Source organism: Oncorhynchus mykiss, chromosome 26 (assembly GCF_057628025.1).
Source record: "Oncorhynchus mykiss isolate SJ-2025 chromosome 26, ASM5762802v1, whole genome shotgun sequence".
NCBI lineage: Eukaryota > Metazoa > Chordata > Actinopteri > Salmoniformes > Salmonidae > Oncorhynchus > Oncorhynchus mykiss.
The window spans coordinates 26,069,774-26,082,174 of NC_143047.1; the positions used below are offsets into that span (position 1 = coordinate 26,069,774).

Below are 12,401 nucleotides of genomic sequence, written 5' to 3' on the forward strand. Positions count from 1 at the left end.
TTCACTGGTGGTGTGAATCAAATCTGTAACAAATAAGGGCATCAATACAAGGCAACTCTTCTTACCAGAGCTACATGAACTTCACAATGACTTAAGGACCCCATCTAGTGAAGACTGGCAGTATTACTACACAGTTGTAGTAAACCAACCCACTGTTCCATGACACTATGATCACTGGCATTTACAACTGGAAGCACACTCTACAAATGTCACAGAACGCAAAACAAGTTGAGGGGTTTATTTACTTCAATTGCACTGTATTTTATGAGAATTGTATAAACGTCCAAGAAAATAAAGTCTCTATTACGCACAGTCATAAAGCAATTAACTAGGCACTGAAATATTGTCAACCGTCACTGTTTTTACGCGGCAAGATGGCCACAGCTGTTTAATTCACTGCATTTTCACAATAATCATCTTTATCACTAAGAGCTTCAAATAGTATAGGTAGTTTAACCTGCACTTGTTTATTAGTGTGTTATGCTACTGATACTGCATTCACTGAGATTAAACAGACACCTTTCTAGATTGAAATGTTCTGCATCTAATGCATCCATTATTGATTATATATGGCATTATGTAGACTGGCAAGATATTAGAGAAACTGCATCTCTTACATCAGAAAACAGATATTCTCTCCACAATTAGGAGTGAAAATACCATTTGGTTAGATCAGCTTGGATATGTGCGACATTATTTAGAAGGATTTTCCACGGTCGGCCATGAAAGCCTCAATCTCCTCCACTGTACGAGGGACACAGGTCAGCAGCTCCATTCCGCTGGCAGTCACTGCAATGTCGTCCTCAATACGCACCTGGAGAGAGGAGGAAATATCCAGGAAGACACATGAGGGTCAGAGGCAAGGTTAATAATCAACAGCAGATAATAATCAGGGGAAGCAGGTATAGCAGAAGACTTAACAGAACAGCATAATGTGTATATTATTTGCTGCCATGGAGTAGATTGAGACAAAGGGGTTTCTATGTGCAAGCTTTGGGTGGTTGACATTGACAGTAAAACCAGCACACTAATGAGTACAAACTGTCTGTGGATAGGTAAACGTACCCCTCCAAAGCTGCGGAAGCGGGTCAGCACTTCATTGTTGATGAAGCAGCTCTGGGCTGGGTTGGCCAAGGCCTGGTCCAGCAGGTGGTTGATGAAGTAGATACCAGGCTCCACAGTCAGGACCATGCGTTCCTGCACCAGACGGCCCATCCTCAAGCTCTTCAGACCGGGCTCGTTGACCCGCTCAATACCCTGTGTAACCAAGAACAAGCGGCATGACACGGACGTTAGCTTTGTCTAGAAGGAAAGAGAGACATGTCTTTTTGGAAGTGTATTTAGAACTTCCTGTAGCACTGACCATTGATGAATAGAATACTGTATCTATCTCTCTGGTACTGACCTCTGGGTATCCGCCCACGTCGTGCACGTCGATGCCCAGCAGGTGTCCCAGGCCGTGGGGCATGAAGACAGAGCCCATGTGGACCTTCAGCATGTCCTCCACACTCCCACGCAGGATCCCAATCTTCACCAGCTCCTCTAGGTGAACCCGGTCAGCCAGACGGTGCATCTCTGTCCACTTGACCTCTGAAACACAAGACCACCTTCAGTCAGGTTTTTAAATTGGAGGTTAAAAGTTTCAAAGCAGCCTAGTATGCAGGTGATAATGACCGGTGGTGAGGATATGTTCTGTAGTAGTCTTCAGTCTTCAACAACTCACTATTAGTCAAACCATGGAACAAATGAATATATTAAAGGTATAATCCTTCCTTGTGCCCAAGCTAAGTATGTACTGTATGTTTAGTGAATGCTTCCTCTGTCCTGCCTGTGTACAGTAGGATTATACCTGGTTTAATGGCAGCCATGACAGCCCGTGATGACTTGAGCACAGCCTCATAGATGGCCTTCTGGTCTGGAGAGAACTTTCCATTGGCTGGGAAGGAGCAGGTGATGTCAGAGGAGTAGCAGTAGTATTCTCCACCCATGTCAAACAGACTGCAAGAAAAAAAACACACGTCACAGTTAGATCAGTGTTACTGCTCAACCAAAGGGCTCTATAGCCATTCCGGCATCATTATTTCCAAACATAAATCAGAGAAATTATTCACAGCATGTACATCATAATGAATACAACTTTTGCCTTTCAAAGGTGCTCATGTTATGTCACCATGGGCGCTCCACACAGCCACTTTAAATCTCCATCAGTATCCCTATGCACACAGCAGCCTGACTTATGTTCAAAGCCAGTCCAAGCTATGCTCTCCATGGGAGAGCCACTCAGTGGATCTAGCTGACAGCGAGAACAAAACAACACCCTACTATACTAATGACAGCAGGGGAGGTGTAGCTCTCTGAGATGTACAGTATTCCATTAAACAAAACAACACCCTACTATACTAATGACAGCAGGGGAGGTGTAGCTCTCTGAGATGTACAGTATTCCATTAAACAAAACAACACCCTACTATACTAATGACAGCAGGGGAGGTGTAGCTCTCTGAGATGTACAGTATTCCATTAAACAAAACAACACCCTACTATACTAATGACAGCAGGGGAGGTGTAGCTCTCTGAGATGTACAGTATTCCATTAAACAAAACAACACCCTACTATACTAATGACAGCAGGGGAGGTGTAGCTCTCTGAGATGTACAGTATTCCATTAAACAAAACAACACCCTACTATACTAATGACAGCAGGGGAGGTGTAGCTCTCTGAGATGTACAGTATTCCATTAAACAAAACAACAGATCACAAGTGTTTTTGATATACAAATCCAAGACAAAATTAACACAGAATATAATAAAACCAAGCAAACAACCCCAAAAGGACAATTGAGGAGTGGAATAACTTCACATCATGTGAAATGATCGCGCCGACTTACCACATGTCTCCGTCATCGATGGTCTTGTCATTGGGAGCTCCTGCATGGCCGTAGTGCAGGACTGAGCCGTTGTTTCCACTGATGAAGATTTAAGCATACGAGTAGGTCATTATAGAGGCACTGAACACACGTCAGATAGAACAATAGCACCTCATGTCTGTACGTCAAAATGTAACACGGATGATGTCACGCATCATATATGTTCTCCATTAAATTAACCCATTTGTGTGCAGCAAAGGGAAGTAAGTGCCTTACGTTCCACAGATACAGGTGTAGGAGGTGTGACGCATTCCCCCATGAGAGTAGCAGTAGTGCTGGAACAGGCTGCAACAGAAAAGCACTGACATGAGTGACCGTACACAAGAAGCTCCACAGTTCTAACAATGAAGTGTAATCAAGGGTTAACCTCCTTTTTGATATTGGTTAGCCTAGAATACAAGAAGAGAGTCATCTGAACCTCCCACCTTGAAGATCTCCATCGCCTGATACTTAACTGGGGGATAGTATAATAAAAGCATTTGGACTCATCTTCACTTGGTTATTGGTTTATTCACTGGAGACTTGAGTCAGTGATTACATATTTCTCTGCTGCACGTTCTTTCTGCAGTCAATTAGTCAGATAGTGGGCTGGCGAGGGGCACTGCTATAGTAGTTCAGATTATTTACATTCTTCAGCCACCCAAATGAAGGTTTAATTAAAAACACAAAAAGCTGCCAACTAAAAACAGGAAATTGATTCAGCTCAGTGGGTGGCTGTTACTTCATCGTAAAATACACTCCCCTCCATATGTATTTGGACAGTGAAGCCATTTTTTCCATTTGGCTCGATACTCCAACATTTTACGTTTGAGATCAAATGTTTCACACGACGTGACAGTACAGAATGTCACCTTTTACTTGAGGGTATTTTCATGCATACTGTATCTGTTTAACCATTTAGAAATGAAAGCAGTTCATGTATTGTCCCCCCCATGTGAAGAAGTCATAAGTATTTGGACAAATGTGCTTATAGTGTATCAAAGTAGTCAAAAGTTTAGTATTTGGTCCCATATTCCTTGCACGCAATGAATACATCAAACTTGTGACTCTGCAAATTCATTGGATGCATTTGAAGTTTGTTTTGGATTATGTTTTGCCCAATAGTAACAGAAAGAAAATGATTAGATATTTCTTATAAATAACACTTCTAAATACATTTTCATAATGCAAAAATCATGAATGAATCATGAATAACGATCAGTGAGATGCTGTTCAGAAGCTACAAAACAACATGCTAACCCCTCACCATTACCAGTAACGAGGTTAAAAATGGGGGGGGGGTGATATTTGTGCCTCTAACCTTTTCCTTTTTCACGATTCATTCATGATGGTCGATTATCCTGGTAGCATTCACATGAATATAGAAGTGTTCAGAAGCATCTTCTATTCTTACTTATAATAAATGCATCCAACACGTTTTTAGTCAGAAGCTTGATGTCGTCATTGCATGCAAGGAATATGGGACCAAATACTACACTTTTGACTACTTGAAAAAACTATGTGAATTTGTCCAAAAACTTATGACTTCAGTAGTGATCAGATCAGACGTGCTGTGAATGTAGTTTATCCAGAGGAACACACCTTGATAGATAAGGAACATACCGTTTTACCATCACCTTTATGGTCAGACGGGACATAGTACACCACATAGCCTTTTGTCATACAATATGCCTTTATACGGTACAAACAGTTCAATATAGCTGGCATACCCTTCATGATAAAAAGCTCCACTCACCTCTCCATTTCATATTCTTTCTGTCCAGGTCTCACATGCTTCATGATCTGAGGAGAAAGACAACAGCACTTCAGGTTGGCTGTGCCTGTGATATACAAGGCTGCAAGTGGGCAATAATGACTGAGATGTATTCTTTTAGCTTTGATTATATTCATATATTAATCATGATATAACAACATGGTGAGCTCCAAAAGTATTGGGACATTGACACATTTTTGGTTGTTTTGGCTGTGTACTCCAGCACTTTGGTTAAAGTGCAGACTCCTAGCTTTAATTTGAGGGTATTTCCATCCATACCAGGTGAACTGTTTAGAAATTACAGCACTTTTTGTACATAGTCCCCCCCCCCCCCATTTTATTGGGACAAATTAACTCATATATACTGTACATGTGTTCTAAAGAAGTCAAAAATTCAGTATTTGGTCTCATATTCCTAGTACGCAATGATTACATGAAGCTTGTGACTCTAGAAACTCGTTGGATGCATTTGCTGTCACTTTTATTGGAAATAAGAAGAGAATGTTATTAAACACTTCTACATTCATGTGGATGCTACCATGACTACGGATAGTCCTGAATGAATTGTGAATAATGATGTGTAAGAAAGTTACACACAAATATCATACCCCCAAGACATGCTAACCTCCCAACATTAAAATAACAGGGGAGGTTAGCCTTTTTTGGGAGGTATGATAGTTGTGCGTCCAACTTTCTCACTCATCTTATTCACAATTGATTCAGGACTACTCATAATCATGGGTCCACATCCACATGAATGTAGAAGTGTGTAGAAACATTTTCTTATTTTCTTATTACTTATTTAATAAAAGTGACTCCAAAAGGACACAATACATGATTTACCATTACTTTATATTGGGCACAAAATCATCTGAAACTCAACCAAAACAAACAGCAGACGCATCCAACAAGTTTGAAGAGTCACACGCTAGATGTAGTTCTTGTGTGCTAGGAATATGGGACTACTTTAATACACATAAGTGAATTTGTCCCAATACTTTCGGTCCCCTAAAATCCAAAATGCACAGATCAAATGAGATGAGCCAGAATCTGGAGCTCCTTCTCCCCCTGTGGCAGGTATGTCTGTCTGTCCTGCAGGATTTTACCTCTTTATGGGCTTCACTGGAAATCCGGTTAGTGTATCGCAGAACCTCCAGCTCCATGTCAGTCTTAGTCAGCCGGCTGCAGGAAGAGAAGGAACAAGGAGTCAAAGGCCAGGTGTATATCTCTATATTATAAATTGGGTGGTTTGAGCCCTGAATGCTGATTGGCTGAAAGCCGTGGTATGTCAGACCATATACCACGGGTATGACAAAACATTACTTTTTACTGTTCAATAACGTTGGTAACCAGCTTATAAAAGTAATAAGGCACCTCAGGGTTTGTGGTAATATAATATACACTGTGTTCTGTCCACGCCAATATACCACAGCTGAGGGGTGTATTCAGGCACTCCACATTGTGGCGTGCATAAGAACAGCCCTTAGCCGTGGTATATCGGTCATATACCGCACCCCCTCAGGCATTTTTGCTTAATTCCATCATGCACAAACACGTACTAGGCTTGGCTTATAGCACCCAGCCAGAAACAAAATATTGATGATCAAAGCTAAAGCTCTGTGTTTATGTGTGTGCTTTATATTTGGTAGCTCATAATGAATGCAGAAATAATACCTGTATTACTCATCCATTCCTCACTGCTGGAGGAGCCTTACACTCCCCTCTTTATCTTTCAGGAAAATCAGCTTCTTACCATATTGTTAGTGAGGTGTTTTTCTGATTCTATTCTTGGTTATGGTTTCTACCACCATTTATGTCTTAATGATTCTCTTCACATTAGAGATGCAGTCACCACCTCAGATGACTCAGTGTGAAACAGGCACAGACTAATAAGGTTTCACAAAAATAGTTCCACATAACAGAAAAGCAGCAGCAACCAATGGTTACGAGCTGGATATAGTATCATACAGTACTTACCATTCCACAATGACTGGATGCAGAAGAGTGTTGTTCACTTGGAATCTGAAATATCATATCATATTTATCAAGGTAAAACATTGAACCAAATAAATTAGAAATACAAAGTTTCAAATGGACATCAATTGATGCCAATTAAACGTACTGGCTGATTCCTTCAAAGGAGGCTTCGCGGCAGGTACTCCCACTATCTGTGTTCTGTCCACGCTGGAAGAAACATGATATACTTATCAGGCCCACTTTCACGTCTCTTTTAAAATGATACTTTATCTAATGAATTTCTACTGTAAACCACTGTCATAGCATCAACAGAATATATTAAGGACATACCAAAGTGAGAAGAGCTCCAAGCTTCATCTTGGAGAAGACATCAGCAATCTGTAAGAGTTCAGACAGAAAGGCAGAATTGTCGAGGGATCAGAGAACTGACACTATCAAATAGAGGGAAAGAAGTGAAGCTACAAGATCACAAGCTAAGCTACAACACTACAAAGATGGGTAAGGTGTACAGTATGTGCATGCAAACGTGACACACTAACTTACATCACAGGTGTATTGCACCTCATCGACTGCGTATTTCTCCTTGAAGTATTCCCGCGGATGGATCCTGTCAATAGACAATGACACAATCGTTTTTAATGAAAAGGCCTAAGGAGTGTTCTTAGAGTGTCTTTGTGAGTCCATGATGCTGAAAGTGGTAGGCTGTCTCCTGAGGCTGATCACATTCACATATAGTTTGAGTTACAGTCACTGACTCACTCTCCCATCCAGGTTGCATAGCTCTCAGGCAGCTTTGGGACAAAGAGGATGGATTTTCCTGTGTCCACATCGATGGCTCCGTAGCAGTCGGCTTCAGTCACTCCAAAAGCCCAATGGAAGAAGGACTCCTACAGAACCACATGAGTCAAAAGAGTCAGCCAGGGTCTGCTCAGTCACACCTCCATCCATCTCATCAATGTGTGATCCTATGTGGCTCAGCTGGTAGAGAAACACTAGGATTGTGGATTCAATTCTCGCTGGGGTCATCAATATGAAAATGTATGCACTTATTACTGTATGTCGCTTTAGGATAAAACAATGGCATATCTGTAACTGACTGTTAGGGCTAGGCCCCTTTTTTTCTCCACTTCCTGCCTGAATGACGTGCCCAAAGCGAACTGCCTGTAGCTGAGGCCCTGAAGCCAGGATATGCATATAATTGGTACCATTGGAATGAAAACACTTTGACGTTTGTGTAAAAATGTTAAAATAATGTAGGAGAATATAACAGATATGGTAGGAGAAAATCCAAAGAAAAACCAACCAGAATTTTGTTTTTTTGGAGAGACCAATTCTCTTAGAAATGCAAGAGAAAGGTCATATTGAAAATTAGCTCCCTGGATGCAATTCCCATGGCTTCCACAGACTGACAACAGTCTATGTTCAAGGTTTCAGGCTTGTAACTTTAAAAACGAATAAGAAATAACAGTTTTATGAGAGGGACACAGTCTTGGAAATTCATGTTTGCGTGCGTCATGGAGCCATTACGCACCTGCTAAAATCGCTTTCCTATTGAACATACTTCTTTCCAAAGTAAATATTATAGTTTGATTATATTTTAGGGTATCTGAGGAGTAAATAGAACCGTATTTTGACTTGTTGAAACAAAGTTTAGGGGTAGATTTTCGGATTAATTTCTCTGCAAATTGAACGAGTGGATTACTCAAATCGATGGCGCCAACTCAACAGACTCTTTGGCATATAAAGAAGGACTTTATCTAACAAAACGACACTACATGTTATAGCTGGGACCCTTTGGATTGCAAATCAGAGGAAGATTTTCAAAAAGTAAGTGAATATTTAATCATTACACGTGAATTTATGAAACCTGGTGGAAAAATATTTTGTGTGGCGCCGTCCTCAAACAATCGCACGGCATGTTTTCGCTGTAATAGCTACTGTAAATCGGACAATGCAGTTATATTAACAAGAATTTAAGCTTTCAGCCAATATAAGACACTTATAACATAAATGTTTAAAATCCATAATATTTATGATTATTTGAATTTTGCGCGACCTCCATTTTCACCGGAAGTTGTCCCGCTAGCGGGACACCGATCCTTACATGTACCTGTCTGAAGAGCATGTCTGTATCGGTGCAGTATCTCTGCTTCTGCTCCCCTCCCTGCAGCACGACTACAGACTTGGGGGCCACCCCATCCGTGGCCTTCATGCCTTGGCACAGCCGCCGCCGGTTCTCAGCAAACAGGGCTGCTGACACTCTCAGGGTGTCTTTACCCAGCCAATACACAGGTCTATAGAAAGACAGCATTGGGAAATGGGTTAATATGTTGTACATTACTGTCTAGTACTTTTCTATTTTCAGTTAGCTAAACCAATTGCCTGCCTTTGTTTCAGTTCGGCTGATTCTATCTAAAACAATAAATCAATAAAAATACTTAAACCCTTTAGTAAATATACAATGTAAAAAAAACAAATCATTGTTTATCATTATACTGCACAGTTATGAAAGTTACATTTTTAGTGAAACTTTAGCAGAAGTGGTGAGGACATAGACATTGACCATTTTTAGGACTCAAAGAGTTTTACACTCAACAAAAAATATGATTTTGCACAAACTGTAGAACAGTATTGCCCTAAATGGATCTGGTTTCAATGATCCCCAGTGTGTGGTAAAGACAACACTTGATCTCTGGAGAGTGCTCCCTTCCTTGTGTGATTTAGTAACAACAAAGACCAATGTACATGATCAAAGGTCACTAAACTTAGAGTTGTTGATCACCAACCTGCCTCAGATTTTGTCAACTCGACAATAAGATGTCTAAACACTTCTGTGATCATGTGAGTGGGTTTCAATGTGCACTTCCTGTTTTAGAGATGTAGTACATTTAAACAAGAAACACGAGCTATGATAGGATAGAGTATAATGCATCATATCACCTCTATATTAATTAATAACAATTGGAACATTGACATATTGTAGGGATGGGGGAAATCGATACAGTAGAGCAGTGGTCTTCAGTCGATCTTCTATGCATTCCTAGTTGATCACCAAACATAACATAGCTGTAGAAAAGCCAACGATAAAGGCTTGCGCTCCTTTATTTATTTGACTTTGCGCTTTTGGCGGAAGGTGCACTTGATTTAGAAGCCCTGCATGCCAGGTAGGCAAACTGTTCTGAACCATTTCAAACTCCACCTACCCAGCGGACCAGAAGAGCTGTCGTTAAATCAAGTGCGCTGGCCAATTAGATAGCTCAAAATGTTATCACCATGCCGAGTAACGCTTCCACAACCCCACAGCAAAGTTTGATACTAGCCTACGTGAGATTTCATAACTTTTAAAACCATGACCAGGGATAAACTTTCAGAATACAGAAAAGCCCTGCTGTTTTTATAAATGAGTTTGTTTAAAAAAAATTGCTGCACTGTCAACACTTCTACAAAACGCGCTTCTCCCTACTTCTCGTGCCACAGCTGCAATGAATTAGTAGCTAAGTGTATCGATGGGCCTGCGTTTCTATTATTAGCAGCTCGTCATGTCTATTTTAACGTTGAGGAATATTTCACTTTCTCTAGTCATACAGTAGGAACACGAATTTGTGCATGAGGCAAAAGCAATGCGGTGCGACTCAAGTTTTGGCATCAGTGGTAGGATGGTGTCCTCTCTCTGGCTAGTCTCACCGGAGGAAAGGAGAGAACAGGGACAGGGAGAGGTGGACCCTCTGCTGGTACCATCAGTCCAGTAAAATAAAAAAGCAACGTTTCTCAATTTATGCTCAGCTATGCCTCGCAAGTGGTACAACTGATCTATTTTGTTATCAAAGCTCGAGTTTTTAAATATAATATGGTCTTATAAGAACAATATTGACAGGCCAAGCACATATACTGTGGCCAATATGAGGCGATAACGTTTCTGGCCTGCTGCAAACTTCATTCCTACAGAACTGTTTTTATTAATGTTGAATAGGCTTACATGCTTTTAAATAATCTGAGTGGTAGATCTCAGCTTGTTTTTGACTGCAAAAGTGATCAAAAGTGCTACTACCAATCGTGATAACATCGTATCGTGAGGTCCCTGGCAATTATTCCGGAAACAACCCGTCTGTAGAGATACTAGCTAATATTATCCACAAACTGGAGCTGTAACCACCTGTTTTTGCCTATTATGCGAATAAATGTAAAGTCAGACAGGCATAGTTAGTTAATGGCAACGTTGCTCATTGATGTCTGACTGCCAGCCTGCAAAAACTACGCCGCTATTTTCTTGTGCTTGACAGCTAGCTCCGGTAACGAGAGTTACCTTAATTGATCAGGTTTATGCAGATAGCAAGCAAGCAAAAAATTCGTGCATTATAATTTGTTTAATTCAGAATCAGTGGCCAAGTACGCTTAAGAGAAAGAGAAATCACAGAAATAATACAAAACAGAATATACTCACTCCTGTCGTGCAGCCATGTTGCTCAAGAATGGAGGTGTCATGTGACAGTGGCGATCAGCTGATTATGGCTGAAGTGAGTGCTGAACAAAATGTATGTCGGCAGTATGTAATATCAAGCGAACCGAATGATGCTTGAAATAGTATGGCCATTTATTTGATCCACTAACTTGAAATATATGTTAGGGTTGTATTGCATGGCAAGGTCTTTATAACTGTCTTTCAGAAAACCCCCAGGGAGTTGTTTCAGTTACAAATCCACTTTTTTTTAAAATCAGTAAACGTCACACAATATTTAAATGTTTGTGTTGGATATATACCTAGTGTTCAGATTTTAGTTTTTATTATGAACCAACTTTTGAGGTGTTATTTCATTCTCAATTTCATTGTCACTCTTCAGTGAATATTCTTGACATATTTTCTCACTGATAACTTCTACAGAAGTCTGTTATCGCACACAAGTTATGTAACTTATTATGGCCTTTCTTTTTATCAGAAGCAGCAATTATTTCAACACTTAGTTCAAGGTTCAAGAAAGCATTTGCAGACACTGCGTGACTCATGCTGCATTTACACAGGCAGCCCAATTCTGATATTTGCCAAAAGATCTGATCTGACTGGTCAAAATACCCATTAGTGGCAAAAAGATCTGAATTGGGCTGCCTGACTGTCATAAATAGAAAATGCATCCCAGCCCTAACAGTATTGACTATGACGGACATGCCCCACTTGGATTAGGAGGGCAGTGGGGTGAATTTGTTTCAACTGAACAGATTCATGTAATCCATTTCAGAGACCTTATTACAGTGTAATTATAATGCAATAACCCATGTTAATGTGTACTAGGTAGATAAGTACATGCAGTAAAGTTGTACTTTCCACCGCTAAATTCAGTACTGTACTCCGTACAGCATGTACTTCTTAGCCAGTGTAAATGCATAGATTATTCTCCTGACAAGGACCCCGCTCCACATCCTGACCAGCACCAGACATACACCATTAGAACTACTGCTATAACTTAAAATATAATGAACAAATCAATGAGTTGCTGGTGCTTGTACTCTGCCTGGATGCTACAGAGTGCAGAGAAATGACAGACTGCGTCTTTAATTGAGACTCGAATTAACCTGTGCCTGCAGTCCAAACACTTAAAAGACACACCCTATCCCCTCAGCCCTCAAATTAAGTGGACACTTCTGATGACGTATCATGACGTCTGACGAGTATACACTTGCAGGGCAAGGGGCGAGGGAGGAAGGAAGGAATGATTTTTAAATGAACCACCCTTGGCTGCAAATTTGTCAC

At 40.6% G+C, this 12,401-nt stretch overlaps 1 protein-coding gene across 1 annotated transcript; it reads right to left on the reverse strand.

Annotated features, from left to right (window-relative positions):
• Nucleotides 1–224: 224 nt before the first annotated feature.
• pepd (peptidase D) lies at nt 225–11,564 on the reverse strand. The gene is made up of 15 exons (XM_021586531.3): nt 11,100–11,564; nt 8,769–8,952; nt 7,418–7,545; nt 7,202–7,265; nt 6,989–7,036; nt 6,804–6,865; nt 6,659–6,703; nt 5,788–5,863; nt 4,664–4,710; nt 3,145–3,213; nt 2,890–2,967; nt 1,850–1,998; nt 1,406–1,590; nt 1,066–1,257; nt 225–814 (listed from the first exon to the last, which is right to left on the reverse strand). Exons 1-15 carry the CDS (start codon nt 11,138–11,140, stop codon nt 698–700), a joined length of 1,485 nt encoding a protein of 494 aa, XP_021442206.2. The 5' UTR covers nt 11,141–11,564; the 3' UTR covers nt 225–697.
• Between the last annotated feature and the right edge of the window lie 837 nt (nt 11,565–12,401).

What these genes read in the sequence shown, in the direction of transcription:
- pepd (XM_021586531.3), bottom strand. Translation starts at nt 11,140, where the DNA reads ATGACACCTCCATTCTTGAGCAACATGGCTGCACGACAGGA. An exon ending in CATCCAGTCATTGTGGAATG is followed by an intron (nt 5,864 to 6,658) that starts GTAAGTACTGTA and finishes CTCTTCCTGCAG; the next exon opens with CCGGCTGACTAAGACTGACA. An exon ending in ATCGATGACGGAGACATGTG is followed by an intron (nt 1,999 to 2,889) that starts GTAAGTCGGCGC and finishes TTTTTCTTGCAG; the next exon opens with TCTGTTTGACATGGGTGGAG.